The sequence below is a fragment of the Chiloscyllium plagiosum genome, unplaced genomic scaffold (assembly GCF_037043375.1).
Source record: "Chiloscyllium plagiosum isolate Xiang-an unplaced genomic scaffold, Cpla_swu_hap1 HiC_scaffold_20, whole genome shotgun sequence".
Classification (NCBI taxonomy): domain Eukaryota; kingdom Metazoa; phylum Chordata; class Chondrichthyes; order Orectolobiformes; family Hemiscylliidae; genus Chiloscyllium; species Chiloscyllium plagiosum.
In genome coordinates, this window is record NW_028270158.1 from 4,867,987 (window position 1) to 4,890,466 (window position 22,480).

General features: G+C 43.7%; 2 protein-coding genes across 5 annotated transcripts in view; both read right to left on the reverse strand.

Moving 5' to 3' along the window:
- Positions 1-3,693, reverse strand: part of nomo (nodal modulator) — a 96,250-nt gene extending 92,557 nt beyond the window's left edge. The window contains exon 1 of the mRNA XM_087997592.1: positions 3,526-3,693. Coding sequence (XP_087853718.1) covers positions 3,526-3,678 — 153 coding nt within the window. The 5' untranslated portion in view covers positions 3,679-3,693. The remainder of the gene's footprint in view (positions 1-3,525) is intronic.
- A 3,706-nt stretch (positions 3,694-7,399) lies between these two features.
- abcc1 (ATP binding cassette subfamily C member 1 (ABCC1 blood group)) overlaps positions 7,400-22,480 on the reverse strand; it is a 109,257-nt gene continuing 94,176 nt past the window's right edge. For all 4 annotated transcript variants that reach the window (XM_087997594.1, XM_087997595.1, XM_087997593.1 and 1 more), the window contains 8 exons: positions 21,859-22,058; positions 21,454-21,580; positions 18,361-18,462; positions 14,591-14,737; positions 13,653-13,811; positions 13,373-13,539; positions 11,684-11,878; positions 7,400-7,873 (listed from right to left, as the gene is read on the reverse strand). In XM_087997594.1, coding sequence (XP_087853720.1) covers positions 7,765-7,873; positions 11,684-11,878; positions 13,373-13,539; positions 13,653-13,811; positions 14,591-14,737; positions 18,361-18,462; positions 21,454-21,580; positions 21,859-22,058 — 1,206 coding nt within the window. In that variant the 3' untranslated portion in view covers positions 7,400-7,764. The remainder of the gene's footprint in view (positions 7,874-11,683; positions 11,879-13,372; positions 13,540-13,652; positions 13,812-14,590; positions 14,738-18,360; positions 18,463-21,453; positions 21,581-21,858; positions 22,059-22,480) is intronic.

Consider the following 22,480-nt stretch of genomic DNA (forward strand, 5'->3'; position numbering starts at 1 on the left):
ACATTGCCCCTTACATCTCTTTTATATTCTTCCCCTCTCGCCCTAAACCTACACCCTCCAGTTCTGGACTCCCTGATCCCAGGGAAAGGACTTTGCCTATTTACCCTATCCATACCCCTCATAATTTTGTAAACCTCTAGAAGGTCACCCCTCAGCCTCCGATGCTCCAGGGAAAACAGCCCCAGCCTATTCAGCCTCTCCCTATAGCTCAAATCCTCCAACCCTGGCAACATCCTTGTAAATCTTTTCTGAACCCTTTCAAGTTTCACAACATCTTTCTGATAGGAAGGAGACCAGAATTGCACGCAATATTCCAACAGTGGCCTAACCAATGTCCTGTACAGCCGCAACATGACCTCCCAACTCCTGTACTCAAATCGGGTCTAGATTAAAGTGGTGCTGGAAAAGCACAGCAGTTCAGGCAGCATCCGAGGAGCAGTAAAATCGACTTTCGGGCAAAAGCCTGTATTCCTGATGAATGGCTTTTGCCCGAAACGTCGATTTCACTGCTCCTCAGATGCTGCCTGAACTGTTGTGCTTTTCCAGCACCACTTTAATCGAGACTCTGGTTTCCAGCATCTGCAGTCCTTGTTTTTACCTCCTGTCAATACTCTGAGCAATAAAGGAAAGCATACCAAATGCCTTCTTCACTATCCTATCTACCTGCAACTCCACTTTCAAGGAGCTATGACTTGCCCTCCCAGGTCTCTTTGTTCAGTAACACTCCTTAGGACCTTACCATTAAGTGTATAAGTCCTGCTAAGATTTGCTTTCCCAGAATGCAGCACCTTACATTTATCTGAATTAAACTCCATCTGCCACTTCTCAGCCCATTGGCCCATCTGATCAAGATCCTGTTGTAATCTGAAGTAACCCTCTTCACTGTCCACTACACCTCCAATTCTGGTGTCATCTGCAAACTTACTAATTCTACCACTTATGCTCACATCCAAATCATTTATAAAAATGAAGAAAAATAGAGGGCCCAGCACTGATCCTTGTGACACTCCACTGGTCACATGCCTCCAACCTGAAAAACAACCCTCCACCACCACCCTCTTTCTTTGCTTGATCACTTACTCCCTCACTGTGAATTTATTCCCTTGCCTCTTCTCAACCTCTCCCCTCACCTGAGGCATAGTGACCCTCAGGTTTAATCAGCACAGCTATCTCTGTAACGACAGAGTAGCCCTATCGTCTGGGAGGACTATGGTGATTTTAACATTAGAACTCAATCATTTGAAGTCCAGGATGTCGTGCTCTTTATTAATCGCTGTCCCATTGCCTTCAATGAGTTATACACATTTACTTTTCTCCTTTGGCTGAGTTGCCATCAAATTTATATCCATATTCAGCCAACATTGATGACTGAACCCAACATGACAAGGACTCAAAGACCCATCTCCATTTATTAACTTGTCAAGATTTCCATTCCCAGGGCTATAGACAGTTTGCTCCAGTGTGGGATTTTTCTTCGGAAGAAAACCGGCAAACAGACCCCACCACCAGGGATATATTTCCTTCCCCATCCCTTTCCGCCTTCCGCAAAGACCGTTCCCTCCGTGACTACCTGGTCAGGTCCACGCCCCCCTACAACCCACCCTCCCATCCTGGCACTTTCCCCTGCCACCGCAGGAACTGTAAAACCTGCACCCACACCTCCTACCTCACCTCTACCCAAGGCCCGAAAGGAGCCTTCCACATCCAAAGTTTTACTTGCACATCCACTAATATCATTTATTGTATCCGTTGCTCCCGATGCGGTCTCCTCTACATTGGCGAGACTGGGCATCTCCTAGCAGAGCGCTTTAGGGAACATCTCCGAGACACCCGCACCAATCAACCACACCACCCTGTGGCCCAACATTTCAACTCCCCCTCCCACTCTGCTGAGGACATGGAGGTCCTGGGCCTCCTTCACCGCCGCTCCTTCACCACCAGACGCCTGGAGGAAGAACACCTCATCTTCCACCTCGGAACACTTCAACCCCAGGGCATCAATGTGGACTTCAACAGTTTCCTCATTTCCCCTTCCCCCACCTCACCCTAGTTCTAAACTTGCAGCTCAGCACTGTCCCCATGACTTGTCCAGACTTGTCCTACCTGCCTATCTCATTTTCCACCTATCCACTCCACCCTCTCCTCCCTGACCTATCACCTTCATCCCCTCCCCCACTCACCTACTGTACTCTATGCTACTTTCTCTCCACCCCCACCCTCCTTTAGCTTATCTCTCCACGCTCCAGGCTTCCTGAAGAGCTTTTGCCTGAAACGTCGATTTCGAAGCTCCTTGGATGCTGCCTGAACTTCTGTGCTCTTCCAGCACCACTAATACAGAATATGAGGACTCTGGGTCTGTTCTGAATTAAGTTTAGAAGGATGGGAGAGATCTAATTGAACCTTACAAAATACTGAATGGCCTGGATAGAATTGATATTGGGAAGATGTTTTCATTGGGAGATCAAGGTTTCATAGAGTCACAGAGACATATAGCGTGGAAAAAGACCCTTTGGTCCAACTCGTCTATGTCGACCAGACATCCTCATGCAAGCGAGTCCCACCTGCCAGCACCCGGCCCATATCCCTCCAATTCATATTCATATACCCATCCAGGTGTCTTTTAAATGTTGTAATTGTACCAGCCTCCACCACTTCCTCTGGCAGCTCATTCCATACATGCATCATCCTCTGAGTGAAAAAGTTGCCCCTTAGGTCTCTTTTATATCTTTCCCCTTTCACCCTAAACCTATGCCCTCGAGTTCTGGATTCCCCACCCCAGGGAAAAGTCTTTGTCTATTTATCCTATCAGTTCTGTATCCAAATGGCAAGTTCTCCCTGTATTCCATGAGATCTAACCTTGCTAATCAGTCTCCCATGGGGAGCCTTGGGGGGGAGAAAGTGGGAGAATGGGGTTGAGAAACTTATCAGCCATGATAGATTGGAGTAGCAGACTCAGTGGGCTAAATGGCCTAATTTCTGCTCCCATGTCTGCGTGGGTTTCCTCCGGTTTCCTCCCACAGTCCAAAGGTGTGTAGGCCAGGTGAATTGGCCATGCTAAATTGCCCATAGTGTTAGGTGCATTAGTCAGAGCGGAATGGGTCTGGGTGGGTTACTCTTCGGGGGGTCGGTGTGGACTTGTTGGGCCGAAGGGCCTGTTTCCACACTGTAGGGAATCTAGTCTACTCCCAAAATTAATCACTGCGAGGTTCTATACAAATGCACAGTATCTCTCCAGACTGAATGAAGAATCACTTTGCTGGTGCTACATGAATGCAGGGCTCGCTCCCTATTCTGAATGACTGACATCCCCAGGTGCTATATCAATGCACTTGTGAATAAATTAAAACACTCCAAGGTGGTATATTAACGCAAACTTTGGAGTTTTATCCCACTGATTAATCGAAATATCTAGGCGCTATGTCAATACAACGTTTGCCTGAGAACCAACTAAATGAGTCACCCACAAGACTAGGCGCCACAAGAATGCAGTCAGGCTTTTGCTGAACGTCCCGTGCCCGGACTCACCTCAATCAACGAGTAATTAATCTCCACGTCGGATTTCACGAAGCCGCCGCAACCAACCACGATATCGTCGGCGCGGGCGGCCAAGCCGAGGCCGAGGCCGAGTCCAGTCAAAGCGAAGACAGTGAGCATAGGACACGGTCTCAGGCCCGCCATCACTCCCAGCCCAGTGCGCAGCCGCTCACCGCCGGCCACCGGCACACAGCAGTCAGTGCGCAGCCGTTCACCGCCGGCCACCGGCAGTCACTGCGCAGCCGCTAAATGCCGGCCACCAGCACACAGCAATCAGTGCGCAGCCGCTCACCGCCAGCCACTAACCAGCAGCAGTCAATACGCAGCCGCTAACCACCGGCCACCGGCCAACAGCAATCAGTGCGCAGCCGCTCACCGGCACACAGCAGTCAATAGGCAGCCGCTCACCGCCGGCCGCCGGCACATAGCAGTCAATAAGCAGCCGCTCACCGCCGGCCACCGGCAAGCAGCAGTCAGCGCGCTGTCCACCCCCTTCTCCTCCATACGCATCGCCACCTAACGCCCGGCGACCAGTACTGCAACCCTCCAGGAGGCACTGCTAATCATGAAGTCAAAAACCACACAACTCCAGGTTACAGTCCAATAGGTTTATTTGTGAGATGTTTAACTTTATCCACCCTAATCTAACACCAGCACCTCCACATCATGTCATGAGGAAACTAGAGCATGAGCTTGACCAGAGGCCAGTTAGCTCAGTTGGCTAGACAGCTGGTTTACATGGTGGCTCAGTGGTTGGCACTGCTGCCTTCACAGCACCAGAGTCCTACGTTCAATTCCAGCTTCAGGCAACTGGGAGAAGTTTGCACGTTCTCCCCGTGTCTGCGTGGGTTACCTGCCACAGTCCAAACAGGTGGGGGTTAGGTAGAATGACTATGCTCAATTGCCCACAGATGCGTAGATTATGTGGAAAATAGCCATTGTTACTGGGTGGGATGCAGTTCAGAGGACAGGTGTTGACTTGTTGGGCAAAATGTCCCATTTCCACACTAGGGCTTCCGTGGATCCAACTGTGTGTGTTGGAAGCAGAGGAGGAGCTCTATTGCTGCAGTGATTGAGGTAAAACTCTCACATGGTGATACTTCCTCTCTTTCTCCCTCCCCACTCTCAGGGGAGAGCAGCCCCCATGGTCCACTTGTATCCTTTTCCACACACCAGTTATGACAGAATTTCGAATGGCAGCCCTTGACATCAAGGCAATATTTGAAGAGAGAGTAGGGTTAACATTAAACCTTCTTCACAATAGTATCCACATTACGGTCAAATAAAACAAAGGAATGTTTACTTGCTTCTTAATGTTTTTGTTCAATTTTTATTCACTTGATAGGTGCGATAGTTCAGCATTCCAATATTTGTTGAAGGTGAGTGAAGAATAGTATAATGACATGGGGCTGTTCTAGCAACTAAAATAATTGAAGAGCTTTCCTCCTGCTCCTTATGCTAGCTGGTGCATTACTGAGATGGCAACGCTATTGAAGGGGTTCACATGCCAAAGATACAAGACTGAGTATTACTGCTGCAGGGACAATGTGATGTGTAGTTCGCTCCCAACACCAATTCATTAATTTCAAGTACGAGGCTTCGAAGTAAGCACTCCATTGCAAATATCAGGACTGGCAATTTCAACTCACTTAGAGATAGGGGGAAAAAAAAGTTGGAAGTTACTCACATCTACTGCAATTATGGTTTAACGTATACACTTTTTTTTCAAAGAACAGAATATAACAAAGAGCAGGAGTAGGCCATTCAGCCCCTCAACTTTGCTGTGTTGGCCTCTTCCTCCTCATCTGTTTTAAATCTGCTACCCATCATTCTAAAACTATGATCTCTCATTCTAGATTGACCGACAAGGAAATATCCTCTTAAGTATTTCTGATTTATCATAAAGTGAGAACAAGGCTTTGGAAAGAGGACAAAAAAATTTTTTTTTGAACTTTTTAGGTAAATAAATCACACCTATATTACCAAATGCCTGCAGCTTTCAGTACCAATACCACGGTACAATTTTACCAGATCAGATCAGCTGTATGTGGGATTAATACATTTGTCATCTTTTGTAGTAGAACACATCATTTTTTAAAATCCATTCCTGCAATATGGGCATCACTGGCTGGGCCTGGAATTGTTTTCCATCCCGAAATGTCCCTTGAGAAGGTGCTGGTGAACTGTCTTCCTGAACCACTGCAGTCTTTTGTTGCTGACACCCAAAATATGATTAGATTAGATTCCCTATAGTACGGAACAGGCCCTTCTGCCCAACAAGTCCACACCAGCCCTCCGAAGAGTAACCCACCCTGACCCATTTTCCCTCTGACTAATACACCTAACACTATGGGCAATTTAACATGGCCAAATAACCTGACCTGCACATCTTTGGACTGTGGGAGGAAACCGGAGCACCCGGAGGAAAATCCACACAGACACGGGGAGAATGTGCAAACTCCACACAGACAGTCGCCCGAGGGTGGAATTGAACCCAGGTCCCTGGCATCATGAGGCAACAGTACTAACCACTGAGCCACCGTGCCACCCCCTATTCCAGGTTTTTGACCCTGAAACACTGAGTGGAGAAATAGTTTCATGTGAGGATGGTGAGTGGCTTGGAGGGAACTGTGGGTAGTTGTGTTCCCAGATACAGAGGAACCTCAATTATGCAAAGGATATAGGCAGGGAATATTTCATTCGATTAATCAAATTCTGGATAACAGTTTGGCTGAGCATTGAGACATTGCGATCTTGCTCGATAATCTGATATTCAGATAATTGAATGCCGGATAAAAGGGTTCCTCTGTATCTGCTTTTTTTTTGTCCTTTTATCTGGTAGAGGTCATGTGTTTAGGAAGTGCTGTCAAAGGAGGCTTGGCAACATGTAGCAGTGTATCTTGTCAAGAGTTCACACTGCTGGTACTTACACCAGTTGTGGAGGGAATAAACGTTTATGGTACCCATCAAGCAGGATGCTGTGTCCAGGATGGTGTCAAGCTTCATGTGTCATTAAACGATTATTTGGATAGACATAGTGTTCCAAGTTCTTGAGAAGATTTGTAGCTCAGATTGTGGAGTTATTGACTTGCTTACTGGGCTGTTAAGTTGGTTTCCAGATGTTTGCACCTCAGCAAACCGGGACACACAAAATCGCAAGAACACCAACGCTTCAACGGAGGGGCACTGATGACGTTACCTAGCATGGTGACAAAACATCTGCAAACAAACTTACCAGAAATGGTGTGCATGGAGATGCGGAAAGGCAGGAGATTGGCTGAAGGGGGTGAACTGGTGCAGGCAAGATGGATCAAATGGTCTCCTTCTATGGCAAGAAAAAAGTGAGGTCTGCAGATGCTGGAGATCAGAGCTGGAAATGTGTTGCTGGAAAAGCGCAGCAGGTCAGGCAGCATCCAGGGAACAGGAGAATCGACGTTTCGGGCATAAGCCCTTCTTCAGGGCTTATGCCCGAAACGTCGATTCTCCTGTTCCCTGGATGCTGCCTGACCTGCTGCGCTTTTCCAGCAACACATTTCCAGCTCCTTCTATGGCACAAAATTCAAGTGATTTTCAGATGTTATTGGAGCAGCAGTAATCCATGCGAGTGGGGAGTAATCCATCACATTCCTGCCTGGTGTCTGGTAGACGGTGGCGCGGGCTTTGGCGAGTCAGGTGGTGAGTTACTCGCCGCAGTATTCCCAGCCTCTGACCTGCTCTTGTAGCCAGTGTTTATGTGGCAAGTCCAGTTCAGTTTCTGACAGGATGCTGACACACTGAGGCTGATGTGAGGTCGTACTAAACAACAAACAATGTGCTTCAAGACCCCAGACTTACAGAAGATCTACTCGCAATGATAACGTGAGAATCTGTTCAAATTCAGGCACCTACAATTTTATTATTCATGATTTATAATTTGTGAAATAACAATTGTCAAAAATAAATGCAGTACCATAATGCACTACAACTTCAATATTTTGATGCTTTGCACCTATTATTTTGATCTTCATATTTATAGGTACTATAAATATTTAAATAAGCAAAAAATTATCACCTGAAAAGAAAAAAAATCAAATCTTTAAAAAGCAGAGGTATATGAAAATATTTTGTTTTATACAAAATTTTATAAACAGGTGCCAATTGCCAACTTAAAGGATTTTACATTCAAAGTTCGTTTTGATGTAACGTGTGTAACAACTCCAACTTGAAACAACCCTGAAAATATAATTCCAATTACAAAAGTCCAGAATCCTTTGCCATTTTGTAGAAGGTTCCCTTTCTGTGGAGAAGGTCAGATACAGTGTCAAACTCCACAATCCGGCCTTTGTCTAGAACCATAATCCTACAAAGACAAAAAGACAGGTCTTTAAAAAGTGCCCATGTTCTAATATCAGCTGCAGTGGAAAATATTTTCACCGTATGAGGCGTGCACAGTCCCTATCCAATGATTTCCTTTTTCAGTCACAAACAAATTACATCCCATTTATCACTATCAACACGGTATTATATTATAACAAACACTGTTTTAATCAGCACTCTGGTTAAAACAGCAAAAATTTATATACCTCAAATATTAGATCTCTGCAATGTCTGAGTAGTCAGTTCAGGGAGCGAATGAGAAGGCTCTCTACCAGTAAGTTTTATTTCAGGCAAAGCTGTGTTATTATTTCAGTGTTTTATGCTGTAAATAAAGAATAACAGAGGTGCATACCCCCTACATTATGTCTCTATTATTTAAAGTGTCTTTTTACAATGATTACATGTACAATGGAACACTTCTGGTCCCTGATCAAGGAGAATGAATTTGGCATAACTTTCTTTTTTTAAGTAAAGGTTCCCCAAATACCACTTTGAATGTGCAGGATAGGTAAGGTTTATTCTGTCTAAAAAGGCAGAAGTCACACAACAACATTGCAGTTTAGGAACGGATAGCCTGAGGCAGAATAGGATGTAGAGGTGCTGGTGTTGGACTGGGTGGACAAAGTCAGAAGTCACACGACATCAGGTTATTGTCCAACAGGTTTATTTGAAATTATGAGCTTTCTGAGCGCTGCTCCTTCATCAGGGAAGTGAGCAGCTTTCCAAGAGCTTGGAGATTTTAAAATCAGTTCCTCAACTACAACTTTCAAACACCACATTATTCAGAACTTACTAGAGAAACTCAGGTGGTTTGGCAGCATTTGTGGACAGAAAGCAGAGTGGACATTTTGAGTCCAGTTGCACTTCAGAGCCATAGACCAGAAATACTAATTCTTCTTCTCTCCACAGCTGCTGCCAGACCTGAGTTTTGCCAGCAATTTCCGTTTGTTTGTTTCAGACATCCAGCATACATAGTCCTGTTTTATTTTGTTTTCTGTCAAACCACATTTTTCAAAGTGGGTCAGCAAGATGCAAGCAGAATCCCGGGCTGCTGAAAATGAGGTGGAAAACACTTTCTCCATCATCCATTATTGGAACCAAAACACCAGAGAAGCGGTTTATGCTTCAGCACCATGAACACAACATCTCAATTCTGACATATAGGCCAGCCCCCAGCTGGTGGCAGTGTGATTTTGTTTTTGTTTCCATCGTGAACATGACTAGAAACCTTTATCTGCTGAATCTGAGTTAGTGCATGTATTGGCTTGATTTTGTGCTCTGACTAAAAACACAAGCCATAGCAACAATTGGACTACCCAATTTTACCCATTAATCATTTCAATTTCTTTTTTGAAAATCACAAGAGGCATGAAAATAATTCCGAATATCCCAACGAGTAATTTACCATTTTCAATCTGTGAAACATTCAGCCCAAGGGAATTTGAACAGGCAATGCATTTATCTCCATGTGCAAATATTCCCTGAATACACAAGAGGAGAAAATGTTTGCAAGAATAAAGACTTGCCTATCAGAACTTCACTTTTAAAAAGTAATTTAAAAGGATACGTCTCTACCTCAAACTTTGGAGATGCCGGTGTTGGACTGGGATGTACAAAGTTAAAAATCACACCACCAGGTTATAGTCCAACAGGTTTAATTGGAAGCACACTAGCTTTCAGAGCACCGCTCCTTCATCAGGTGGTTGTCCACAATCACCTGATTAAGGAGCGTCGCTCCGAAAGCTTGTGTGCTTCCAATTAAACCTGTTGGATGATAACTTGGTGTTGTGATTTTTAATTACCTCAAACTGTTTTCTTAAAAACGGAAATTTTTTTCCCTTGTCAAGTTTCACTCTGAAATGATTTGTTCACATGCTTTTGTGATGACACTTTATTAATCGATGTCACGACATGAATTGGCAAAGTATCACCAAAGCCCAACCCTTGTAGATGGAGCAGAGACCAGATTCCCTGTCCTTCCTGCACTGGGCAACTTTTTCACACAGTGGGTGGTACGTGTATGGAATGAGCTGCCAGAGGAAGTGGTGGAGGCTGGTACAACTGCGACATTTAAGAGGCATTTGGATGTGTATATGAATAGGAAGGGTTTGGAGGGATATGGGCCGGGTGCTGGCAGGTGGGACTAGAGTGGATTGGGATCTCTGTTTGGCATGGAGGAGTTGGACCGAAGGGTTTGTTTCCGTGCTGTACATCTCTATGACTCTAAGTAACAAGACTAGGGAGTGCTCAGTGAATGGCAAGACACTGGGCAACTCAGAGGAACAGAGGTTGCTGTCCACAGATCCTTAAAGCCAGGTTAATAGGGTAGTTTAGTTTAGTACTGCTAATAAGCAGTGTTGAGGCAGCATAAGGGGACACTTGCCTTGATCAGTTGTGGCATAGACTACAAGAGTGGGGAAGTGATGTTGAAGCTGTACAAGGCTTGGTTAGACCACAGCTGGAATACTGTGTGCAGTTCTGATCCCCTCACTGTGGGAAGGATGGGATTGCACTGGAGGGGGTGCCGGGGAAAATTCACCAGGATGTTGCCCTGGAATGCAGCATTTCAACCACCGAAAGAGGCTGGATAAGCTCGGGTTGTTTTCATTCGGAGCAGAGAAGGCCTGGAGAGGGGAGGGACCTGACAGAGGTGTATAAGATTCTGAGGGGCATGGTGAAGGTAGATAGATAGAAAGCTGCTCTTCCCTTTAGTCCAAGCGTCGATAACAAGGGGGCATATACAAAATAGGGGTATAATTTTAAAGTAAAAGGCAGGAGGGATTTGAGGTATTTGTTTTTCACTAACAGGGTGGTGGGGAGTCTGGAATGCACTGCATGGAAGGGGAGTTGAGGCAGGAAACCTCACAACCTTAAAACAGACTCAGAATGAACACTTAAAATGGCCATGCACCCATTGCAGGAAAACAGGACTAGTGCGGACTTAGTGTAGTTTTCATAGAATTTCTACAGTGTGGAAGCAGGCCATTTGGCCCATCAAGTCCACATCGACCCACTGAAGAGCATCCCACCCTGACCCACCCTGTACCCTAACCCTGTAATCCTGCATTCCCCATAGCTAACCCACCTAACCTACACATCCCTGGATACTATGGGCAATTGAACATGGCCGGTCCACCTAACCTGCACATCTTTGGGCTGTGACAGGAAACCAGAGCATCCAGAGGAAAGACACACAGGCACAGGAGAACGTGCAAACTCCATACAGACAGTTGCTTGAGGCTGGAATTGAACCCGGGTCCCTGGCACCATGACGCAGCAGTGCTAACCACTGAGCCATCGTTAGTACAAACTCAATGGGTCGACGGGCCTCTTCTGTATTTTATTATTCTATGATAAATTATCCAATAATCTGATCTAAGTATTAAAAGACTTCTAATAAAAGGGAGTTAGAATCAACTCCTGATAAACAAGGTGATTTAAGAGGTAATTTTGGCTGCAGTCCACCCAACAGACACAGCATTAGACTAGGGACTGACCAGATGATGTCCCATCATTCCCCCACTCAGGGTTCAATAACAATCTGTTCTCATCAGACAAGGAGGACACAGAGAGGAAACCAGAGACAGAGTCCTTCCTTCATTATAGAGACTGAGCTCCAATGATGTCACCCCAGAGAAGTTACAGAAGATGATCAACTTGATGAATTGTAACTGGCCAGATGGACAAACATTAATTGAGGATCAAAGGAAGTAATGTCATAAATCAGAAAACACGGACTCATTACAATGTAATTTGCAAATATCCATAAATTTCAAGATAAATGTGACATTACCGTGTGTAATCCATAATGGTTTTAAGACGATGGGCTATTGTGAGCACTGTGCAGTCAGCAAACTGGTTTCTTATTGTTGACTGGATGAGTTCATCCGTTTCTAGATCCACAGCCGCTGTAGCTTCATCAAGAACTAATATTTTTGATTTCCGAAGGAGTGCTCGTGCTAAACAAAGCAGCTGTCGCTGTCCAACACTGAAATTACAAAACATTGCAATGTTGGATTTCATTCAATGCCTTGATATGACATTCATTCCAAATCTGAAAATAAACGGTGCCTTTCTGACTAAAATTAGAGGGGGAAAGTAAAACACTAATTTTGGTGAAGAATTTCCAGAGTTTCTCCCACTCATCCACTGGAACTTTAACACAAAAACTGCAGAAACCAAACACTTAAATCACATCAGTTTTGTAGCTCAGCACATTACAGAATCGTTACAGGACAGGAGGCGGCTATTTGGCCCATTGTGCCTGCACTGCATGTGACATCAAAACTGGAGGTATAGCAGACAGCAACGGTTACCTCAGAGTACCACGGAATCTTGATCAGATGGGTAAGTGAGCCAAAGAGTGGAAGATGGAGTTTAATTTAGATAAATGTGAGGTGCTGCATTTTGCAAAGGCAAATCATGAAGGGCATGGATAGCATAAGTGGACACTGTCTTTTCCCTGGAGTGGGGGAGTCCAGAACTACACGGCTTTGGTTTTACGGCGAGTGGGGCAAGATTTAAAAAAGGAACGTAAGGAACAACATTTTCGCACAGAGGGTGGTGCATGTATGGAATGAGTTGTCAGAGGAAGTGGTGGAGGCTGGTACAATTACAACATTTAAAGGAATCTGAATGGGTATACGAATAGGAAGGGTTTAGAGGGATATGCGCCAGGTGCTGGCAAATGGAACTAGATTAATTTAGGATACCTGGTTGGCATGGACCAGTTGGACCAAACGGTCTGTTTCCGTGCTGTCAACTCACGGTTCTAGTATTGTGCAAAATCTTCTGCCTTTTCCCGATATCCCTGCACAACATGTCTATCTAAATAATCATACATTGCCCCTCTTGAATGTCTGAACTGATCCTGCCTCTAGCACATTTCCAGGTCATGCATTCCAGCCACTAACCACTCACTGTATGTAAAAGCTTTTACCTCACATCATCCTTGCTTTAAATCTATGTCCCCCTCATTCTTTTCTTTTACGAAATGCCAATTTCTTTGGCTCACCCAAGTAGAGAGGCATGTTTCCATTAAGCTATCGGAACACGATGCAGTGTCTCAACATTTCTTCACTTCAAAGATATACAACTTGACTCTTTCCCCAAATGTCAAAAGATTAAAATAGACAGAATGCAGGACTTCAAGGTGTGCACACTCAGGACAGAAGTGGCAGTGAATTAAAAACAGTTAATAAAAGCAAAATATTGCCCATGCTGGAGATCTGAAAATAAAAATGTGCTCTGTAGAAACATTAACACAGTGATTCTGTTTCTCTCACCACAGATACTGCTAGACCTGTTGAATTTCTCCAACACTGTTTTTGTTTCAGATCTCCAGCATCCGCCATTCTTTGTTTTATTTTCATAAAATCTACAAGTTTTATTCAATGTCATTTTTAATAAACTTATCTAATTCAAAATGACTTGGGAGGAATTAATTTCTACTTTCTTTTTAAAGCACATGGTTGTATTTTACCTGAGATTCTCTCCTCCTTCAGAACATTCGTGACTCAGTGCATCAGGAAGGCCAGACACAAAGGTTTTTAGGTGAGCCAGTTCCAAAGCTGTCCATAAATCTGCATCAGAGTACTGGTCAAAGGGATCCAAATTCATTCGAAGTGAGCCAGCGAACAAGACTGGGTCCTAATATAGTTCAGATTGCACACAATCAGTTGTAAGAACTGCTATAGAACACTTTGTAGATCAAATTTACTAAATAAAACTATACCCCATAAATTCAAACTGTAATTACATACCTGAGGTATGATAGTAATCTGAAACCTGAGATCGTGAAGGCCTATGTTTGCAATGTCAATTCCATCAATACGGATTTGTCCTTCAGCAGGTTCAATTATACGAAACAGACCAAGTGCAAACGAAGATTTACCAGCTCCTGTTCTTCCAACTATTCCAACCTGCAGAAGATGTCCAGTGAAATTTCAAACACTACAGCTACAAATAGATTTGAAAAATCCAAGGTAACTTTGAGAGTTGAAACAACATATTTAAATCTTATCCAAGAAAGTAAAACTTCTTGAAATCTAAACTGTAACAATAACACAAAAGTAGCCTTGTAGTTAAAGAAAAAATGGCAGTATTTAAATATATGCTATCCCTTCGAGAGTTAGTATCAGATCCATGTTCTAGTTTTCTGAAATGGTTTTCAGAATTTCAGTAATTCATTAACCTTCCTCTCTTCACAAACATTGCCAGTTTTAAATTTGTTAGAATTTGCAAGCATACTTTAGAGCTATTTACACAAGGGGAAAATGTATCCTTGTAAGGAAAGAAAATACAAACCACTTTCTAGGAACTACTAATAGCATGATCTGAGCAGATTGCATGTCTGTTCCAGTGACCCCTATGTAATCTGTCACAATTCACTTTGCAACTCTTCATTAAGCTGAAAAGCTTCTGTAAAAAAAAAAAGGCCCAAAACATATGCATTTTCAACAGAATTTATACTATACAAATAGAGTTGATGCAAGGTAGCAATGAAAACACTTGTCAAAAGAAAAAATATGCAGATGGTAAAGATGAATCAGAAGTTGAATGAAATCAGTAATTGCCAAATCCAAAAAGTTAGCCTCCTAAGAATGGTGTCTACAGTCAAAAACAATTTAAGTACTGTCACTAATTCAGCTAAATACTGCTTTTACTGAACATTGTTGGTGATCAGAGTTCAATCTCTCACCTTTTCCCCTCCATTTATGGATACAGTAATGTCTTTCAGTGCCAAGTCAAGATCTTCTCTATATCGTAAACCATAGTTTACAAATTCTATCTTGCCTTCCAAAGGCCATGTTTGAGGTGGTCGATTATTTCTGTTAATCCAACGTGCCTACATGGAATTGAAAAATAAAGACACAGTCTGGATTTCTAACAAGTATAAATGACCAATACGCTTATATGAAATACATTTAGTTTTGAGAAAAATGCTCCATGTTGAACCTGCAAATCTTTAAAGATAATACGAATTAAATTTCAACCCATGACTACAAAAACCTGGAAGACAATAGAGTTAAAATACACAGGCTCGAATCCCATCTTGACCGATGGCGAGGTTTAAATCTAATTAAAAAGTCGAACAAAAATCTAGTGAATGGCAGCCATTGCTGATTGTTGTAAAATCCTAGCCGGTTTACCAATAACCTTTCAGCAACTTGTCAGTCTTACCTCGTCTGGTCTACACAGGACTCTAGATTCATCTCCATGTGGTTGACTCTCAATTGCTCATATCCCATGATTGAATACATTTTATCAATGCTTTTATTATTGTTTTCTCATTATTAAAGCTGCAAAGTAGTGAAGGGAAGGCAATGGCCGAGTGGTATTATCACTGGATTGTTAATCCAGAGACCCCAGGAATGTTCTGGGGACCTCAGTCTGAGTCCTATCACAGTAGTTGGTGGAATTTGAATTCATAAAGATCTGGAATTAAAAGTCGAATGATTGTTGGAAAATCCCATCTGGTTCACTTGTGTCCTTTCAGGAAAGAAACAGCTATCCTTACCTGGTCTGGACGACATGTGACTCCAGACCCACAGCAATGTGGTTTCCTCTCAACTGCCTTTTGGGAAATATCTGCTGGCCTAGCCAGCAATGCCTTTATTCTTTGAATTAATGAAAAAACAACACTATAATTTATGACTTCAAGCTTCCTGTTACAAAGCATTCTTGGGTGTATTTAAGATTCACAAAATGGTGAATCTACTCACCTGTCTGGATTCTGGGAAGTTTTATTTACTTGAGGCAATACCATGAACATCAGCAGGACACATACATTCCTGACCTATCTGAGCAGGCTGATGCAAACACTCCCATACACACACACCATAAAAATCAAGACTGCTGTCTTTGCATTCACCAACTCTCTCTACAACACAAGCTAATGTTCAGCAGAACACCTTTGTTTTATCACTCCCACAATCAAGGGTAAAATCATTATCTTTAAGAAAACAGAATTTCTGATTTTATCAATATTCTACATTGGTGGACACTTTAGGGTAGTGACTGATCACCAAAAATATCTCAGTGTGAACGGTTGGCAGGACAAACATCTGCAGACCCTGAAACTTACTTTGTAAAATCAACACCCTATCTGACATCCACAAACATTCACTCCATCCACCAAAGCTCAATAGCAGCAGCATGTAAGACGGTAAAGTCACCACTGTCTTACCACACAATGTGACTGCTCTCTCATTAGACAGGGATGGCTGGTGGTTGTTTAACCCAAGAGTCACCATGCTTCAAGTGAAGGGAGAGGTTGGGATGGAGAATCCTTCATGGGTGAGCTCAACCAGTGTAGGAATTGAACCCACATATTTGGCATCATCCTGCATTGCAAATAAGTTGTCCAACTAACCAAGTTAACCAAACCTCTGGCATTGTATATTATCTACAATGCACTGCAGAAATTCACAAAGAGTATTTAGTCAGAATCTTCCAAACCCACAACCATCATCTAGAACAGCTTGGGCAGATACATAGGAACACCATCCCCCTAAGCCATTCACCATTCTAAGTTGGAAATATATCACCGTTCCTTCGCTGCCACTGGGTCAAAATCCTGGAATTTCCTCTCTAACAACATTGAGGGTCAACCTAAAACATGTGGACTATAGCAGTTCAAGACAGGAGCTCACCACCACCACCACCACCACCTTCTCAAGAGCAACTAGGGATACCCACAGCCTGGCCAAAAACAAAAAAGAGAAACATATACACACCATATACGGAGTTAGTATCTGAAATCGAGGTAAAAACAATGACTGCAGATACTGGAAACCAGATTCTGGATTAATGGTGCTGGAAGAGCATAGATGATTTGGTTTATGCGAAGGTTAATAGGGTGGAAGGTGAGCACCAGGGGCGTTCTGTCCTTGTTACGGTTGGAGGGGTGGAGTCTGAGGGCGGAGGTGCGGGATGTAGACAAGATGCGTTGGAGGGCATCTTTAACCACGTGGGAAGGGAAATTGCGGTCTCTAAAGGAGGAGGCCATCTGGTGTGTTCTGTGGTGGAACTGGTCCTCCTGGGAGCAGATCCGGCGGAGGCGGAGGAATTGGGAATACGGGATGGCATTTTTGCAAGAGGTAGGGTGGGAAGAGGTGTAATCCAGGTAGCTGTGGGAGTCAGTGGGTTTGTAAAAAAATGTCAGTGTCAAGTTGGTCATCATTAATGGAGATGGAGAGGTCCAGGAAGGGGAGGGAGGGAGGTGTCAGAGATGGTCCAGGTAAATTTAAGGTCAGGGTGGAATGTGTTGGTGAAGTTGATGAATTGCTCAACCTCCTCGCGGGAGCACGAGGTGGCGCCATTGCAGTCATCAATGTAGCGGAGAAAGAGGTGGGGAGTGGTGCCGGTGTAATTACGGAAGATCAACTGCTCTACGTAGCCAACAAAGAGACAGGCGCGTAACAAGGACAGAACGCCCCTGGTGCTCACCTTCCACCCTACCAACCTTCGCATAAACCAAATCATCCGCCGACATTTCCGCCACCTCCAAACAGACCCCACCACCAGGGATATATTTCCCTCCCCACTCCTTTCCGCCTTCCGCAAAGACAGTTCCCTCCGTGACTACCTGGTCAGGTCCACGCCCCCTACAACTCACCCTCCCATCCTGGCACTTTCCCCTGCCACCGCAGGAACTGTAAAACCTGCGCCCACACCTCCTCCCTCACCTCTATCCAAGGCCCGAAAGGAGCCTTCCACATCCATCAAAGTTTTACTTGCACATCCACTAATATCATTTATTGTATCCGTTGCTCCCTATGCGGTCTCCTCTACATTGGGGAGACTGGGCGCCTCCTAACAGAGCGCTTTAAGGAACATCTCCGAGACACCCGCACCAATCAACACACCGCCCCGTGGCCCAACATCTCAACTCCCCCTCCCACTCTGCCGAGGACATGGTGGTCCTGGGCCTCCTTCACCGCCGCTCCTTCACCACCAGACGCCTGGAGGAAGAACGCCTCATCTTCCACCTCGGAACACTTCAACCCCAGGGCATCAATGTGGACTTCAACAGTTTCCTCATTTCCCCTTCCCCCACCTCACCCTAGTTCTAAACTTCCAGCTCAGCACTGTCCCCATGACTTGTCCGGACTTGTCCTACCTGCCTATCTCCTTTTCCACCTATCCACTCCACCCTCTCCTCCCTGACCTATCACCTTCATCCTCTCCCCCACTCATCCATTGTACTCTATGCTACTTTCTCCTCATCCCCACCCTCCTCTAGCTTATCTCTCCACGCTCCAGGCTCACTGCCTTTATTCCTGATGAAGGGCTTTGCCCGAAACGTCGATTTCGAAGCTCCTTGGATGCTGCCTGAACTGCTGTGCTCTTCCAGCACCACTAATCCAGAAATTAGTATCTGAAATCTACAGGCATATTACAATGTCAGCATCAGTGTCGCTTTACCAGCTCATCCAATCTCAGACATAGATCAATTTTGAACCTTACCTCTTTGGGAGTATGACTGTACTCTTGCACTCTTTCCACTGCAACAATGTTTGTTTCTACTTCAGAGGTCATGCGTACCATCCAGTTTAACGTTGATGTTATCTAAATAATAATGAGATGCTCTTAGGGACATTGGAACAGGAGCAGAACCTTTAGCCCATTGTTCTTGTCTAACGTTCAGTTTGATCAGGGTGATCTGAACCAACTACACTTACCATGCTTGTATCCTTTTATACTTCATTTAACTCTTGAGGAGCAAGCTCTTGATTACTATCACTTTTTATTTTGCCAAATGGCAAATCTGGTGGAAGTATGTTCCACAACTTTGCTGGGCACCTTGCTGAGATATTTATATCATCAATAGCCATAGGTAAGGTGCCAGAAGACTGGAGCTTGGCCAACATGATATTATTTAAGAAATGTGGTAAGGAAAAACCAGGGAACTACACGCCAATGAGCCTGATATCAGCGGTGGGCAAGTTGTTGGAGGAGATACTGAGGGACAGGATTTACACATATTTGAAAAGGCAAGATTGATTAGGGACAGTCAATATGACTTTCTGCATGGAAAGTCATGTCTCACTAACCTGATTGAGCTATTATGAAGAATTAACAAAGAGGTCTGATAAGGGCAGAGCAGTGGACATGAACTATGTGGACTTCAGTAAGGAGTTCAACAAGGCTCCACATGGTAGACTGGTTAGCAAGGTTATATCACATGGAATATAGGGAGAACTAGCCATTTGGATACAAAGTTGGCTAACAACTTGGGGAAACAGAGTGCTCATGGAGGGTTGCTTTTCAGACAGGAGGGCTATGACCAGTGATGTGCCGCAATGATTGGTGCTGGGTCCACAGCTCTTCATCATTTATATAGATGATTTGGATGTGAATATAGGAGGTATGGTTAGTAAGTTTGCAGATGATACAGAATTGGAGGTGTACTGGACAATGAAGAAGGTTACCCAAGAGTACAACGGGATCTTGAGTCGAAGGTAGTCAGAATAGTGAAGGTAGTGTTTGGTACACTTGCCCTTATTGGTCAGTGCATGGAGAGTGGGAGTTATGTTCTGGTTGTACAGGACATTGGTTAAACCACTTTTGGAATACTGGGTTCAATTCTACTCTTCCTGAAAGGGTTCAGAAAAGATTTATAAGGATGTTGCCAAAGTTAGAGGACTTAAGCAACAAGGACAGCTGAATAGGCTTGGCTGTTTTCCCTGAAGCATCAGAGGTTGACATGTGACCTTACAGAGGTTTCTCAAGTCTAGAGGGGCATGGATAGGGTAAATCAACAAGGTTTTGTTTCACTGAGGTGGAGGACTGAAAACCAGAGAGCCTAGGTTTAAGGTTAGAGGTGAAAGATTTAAAAAGGGGCCTAAGAGGCAATATTTTCATACTGAGAGTGATGAGTTTATGGAATGAGCTGCCAGAGGAGGTGATGGAGGCAGGTACAATTACAACGTTTAAAAAAGGGCATCTGGATGGGTATATGAATAGGGTATGGGTTAGAGGAACATGGGCCAAATGGGACAAGACTAATTTAGAATATCTGGTGGTATGGACAAGTTGGACCAAAAAGAGTCCATTTCCGTGCTGTACCTCTCTGACTATAAATTGGAATGTTGGTTAAAAAACATACTTACAAATGGTCATTAATTAAATGCTATATAAATTCTGAGAGTGTCAATATTAGCAATTTTTGAGAAGATTTGTAGCTAAGGTAGTTAAGTACATACATTAGCTCACTGAGCTGGAAGGTTTGTTTTCAAACGTTTTGTCACTAGGACTAGGTGTCATCATCAGTGAGAGTTTCCACTGAAGTCCTGGTGGTATGTCCCGCCTCTCTATTTATAGGTATTGGTTTCTTGAGGTGGGTGATGTCATTTCCAGTTTTTGTCCCCAAGGGAAGGCAGCTGGGATTGAAGTCGGTGTGTTTATTAAAGGGTTCTGGTTAGAATACCAGGCCTCTAAGAATTCTCATACATGTCTTTATTTCACCCATCCTAGGATGTGTGTGTTGTCCCAGTCAAAGTGGTGTCCTTCTTTCCCTGTATGTATGGAAATTAGTGATAGTGGGTCGTGTCTTTTGGTGGCTAGTTGGTGTTCATATATCTTGGTGGCACGTTTCCTGCTTGCTTGTCTGACGTAGTATTTTTTTTTTTTTTACAGTTTTTGCATGGTATTTTGTAAATGACATTAGTTTTGCTGGTAGTATCTAATGGATCCTTTAGGTTAATTAGTTGCTGTTTACCAAAACTTATTCCTAAGGAAACCCAAACACGCAAATAGAAAGCGGGCCATACCAGCAGTGCTTCACCGGAGGCTCACTGATGATGTCACCTAACATGGTGACGAAATGTCTGAAAATAAAACCTTCCAGCTCAGCGAGCGAACCTACATCCAGAACCTCAATCTGAGCTACAAATCTTCTCAAAACTCGCTAATATGCTCCAGTTACCGAAAGCCACTGTGATATCGGGATGGCAGCTTTACAAAACAATGGGTCCATTAACGTTATCGTACTTTGCTTCAGGACAGAAAGATATTTTTCACCTTAGCAACTCAAACGGTGTAGAAGAGTAATGGTGCTCTGTTAGATCTCATCAGTGTAACGGAGGCTGGGTTCTTCGTGACATCACTTCCTCACCTCCTTGGTAACCTACCACCACCCAAGGGGTTTCAAATTCAGGCACACAATGGAATAGGCCCTTACTCTGCTTGTGGAGTGACCATACAATGTACACTACTCAGTAAACGGTTGTAGCTGAATGGACACCTGTTACCAGGCTCATTGTCCATCCTTGCCATCTCTGGTGTCCTGTGACTGTAGTCTGCACCAGATAGAGAACACTGCAGCAACCTGTCAAGGACACAAGCAGCAACATTGTGGCTATATGCAAGTCACACCCTACCTTCTCAAGGTAGTTAGAAAGGGATAGTAAATGTGATCTTGCCAGCACTCCAAAGTAAACTTTAAAAAAGGACAAAAAAAGGACAGTAAAGTTTTAAACTTGCTACAATTAAGGAAACAGCCAAAATCACAATGAGTGACAGTATAGGTATTGCAATGATAAACTTGATTCTCCATACCTGTAAGGCATATGATACAGACAACCCAACAATTCCCGGACTGACTGCATCTCTGTAAACCACAGCAAACAGGGCAGCAAAAAGTACAATGCAATTGCCAACAAACTCCAGTCTTACAGCCAGCCACCTGGTGGGACGTTAACAAGATAAAAATAGTTAATCTTAATATTATAGGATCGGTTAAACCAGCTCTCCTGCTCCCTCAGCTGTGATTTTTGAACATTCACTGTTCAAGGTCAGTACACAAATAATAAGCATCACTTGCTCTCACTAAATCTGGTTTGACAATCAGAACTAATTAAACTAAAGCCTTCAAGTGAATTCACTTTTAATGATTTCTGCATTCCTAAGACACAATGGTGCGAATGACCCAAATGTAGAAGTACAACAAGATTATTGGATTACCTGTTGGCAACAATACTGGGGTAATAAGCCTTTTGGTTTTCATCGACCCTGGCATCATTTTGATGTATAAAGCGTTCTTGCTCTCCAAAAGCTCGGATAACACTGACACCAAGCAGCGTTTCACTGAAGTTTGTAAAGATGGGGGATCGGCTCGCTGATTCCAATCTTTTCAACTGACGTGAGGTAGCCACATAATATCTCTGAAAATAGGAAGAAATATCAACAAGTTCAGAGTTTTATTTCTCAGACAAAAGGCATTTTTGTTTTGGTTTAAAACAAAGCCTCATTTTTCACATATCCTCACCCTAGACTTGTCACAGGAGGTATTATCCACACCTTCCCCATTCAGTTTGCTTTACCAACACATACTCAGCAAGTGCACCTCCACTTCCAAATTCATGCCCACTATCAAACTGGAAGTCTGCAACGTCAAATTTAAGTTACAACTGATCCATTAGTGTTGGAGAGATAGAAGGTAAAAGGACCAGGGAGACCGATAACAATTACAAAAAACAAACATACACGTTTTCACTATCTACCATATATGATGCAAGCTTGTTAGGCTTTAGTTTCTTATTCAATAAAATATGAAATACAAAAGGAATCACAACCTAAAGGACAC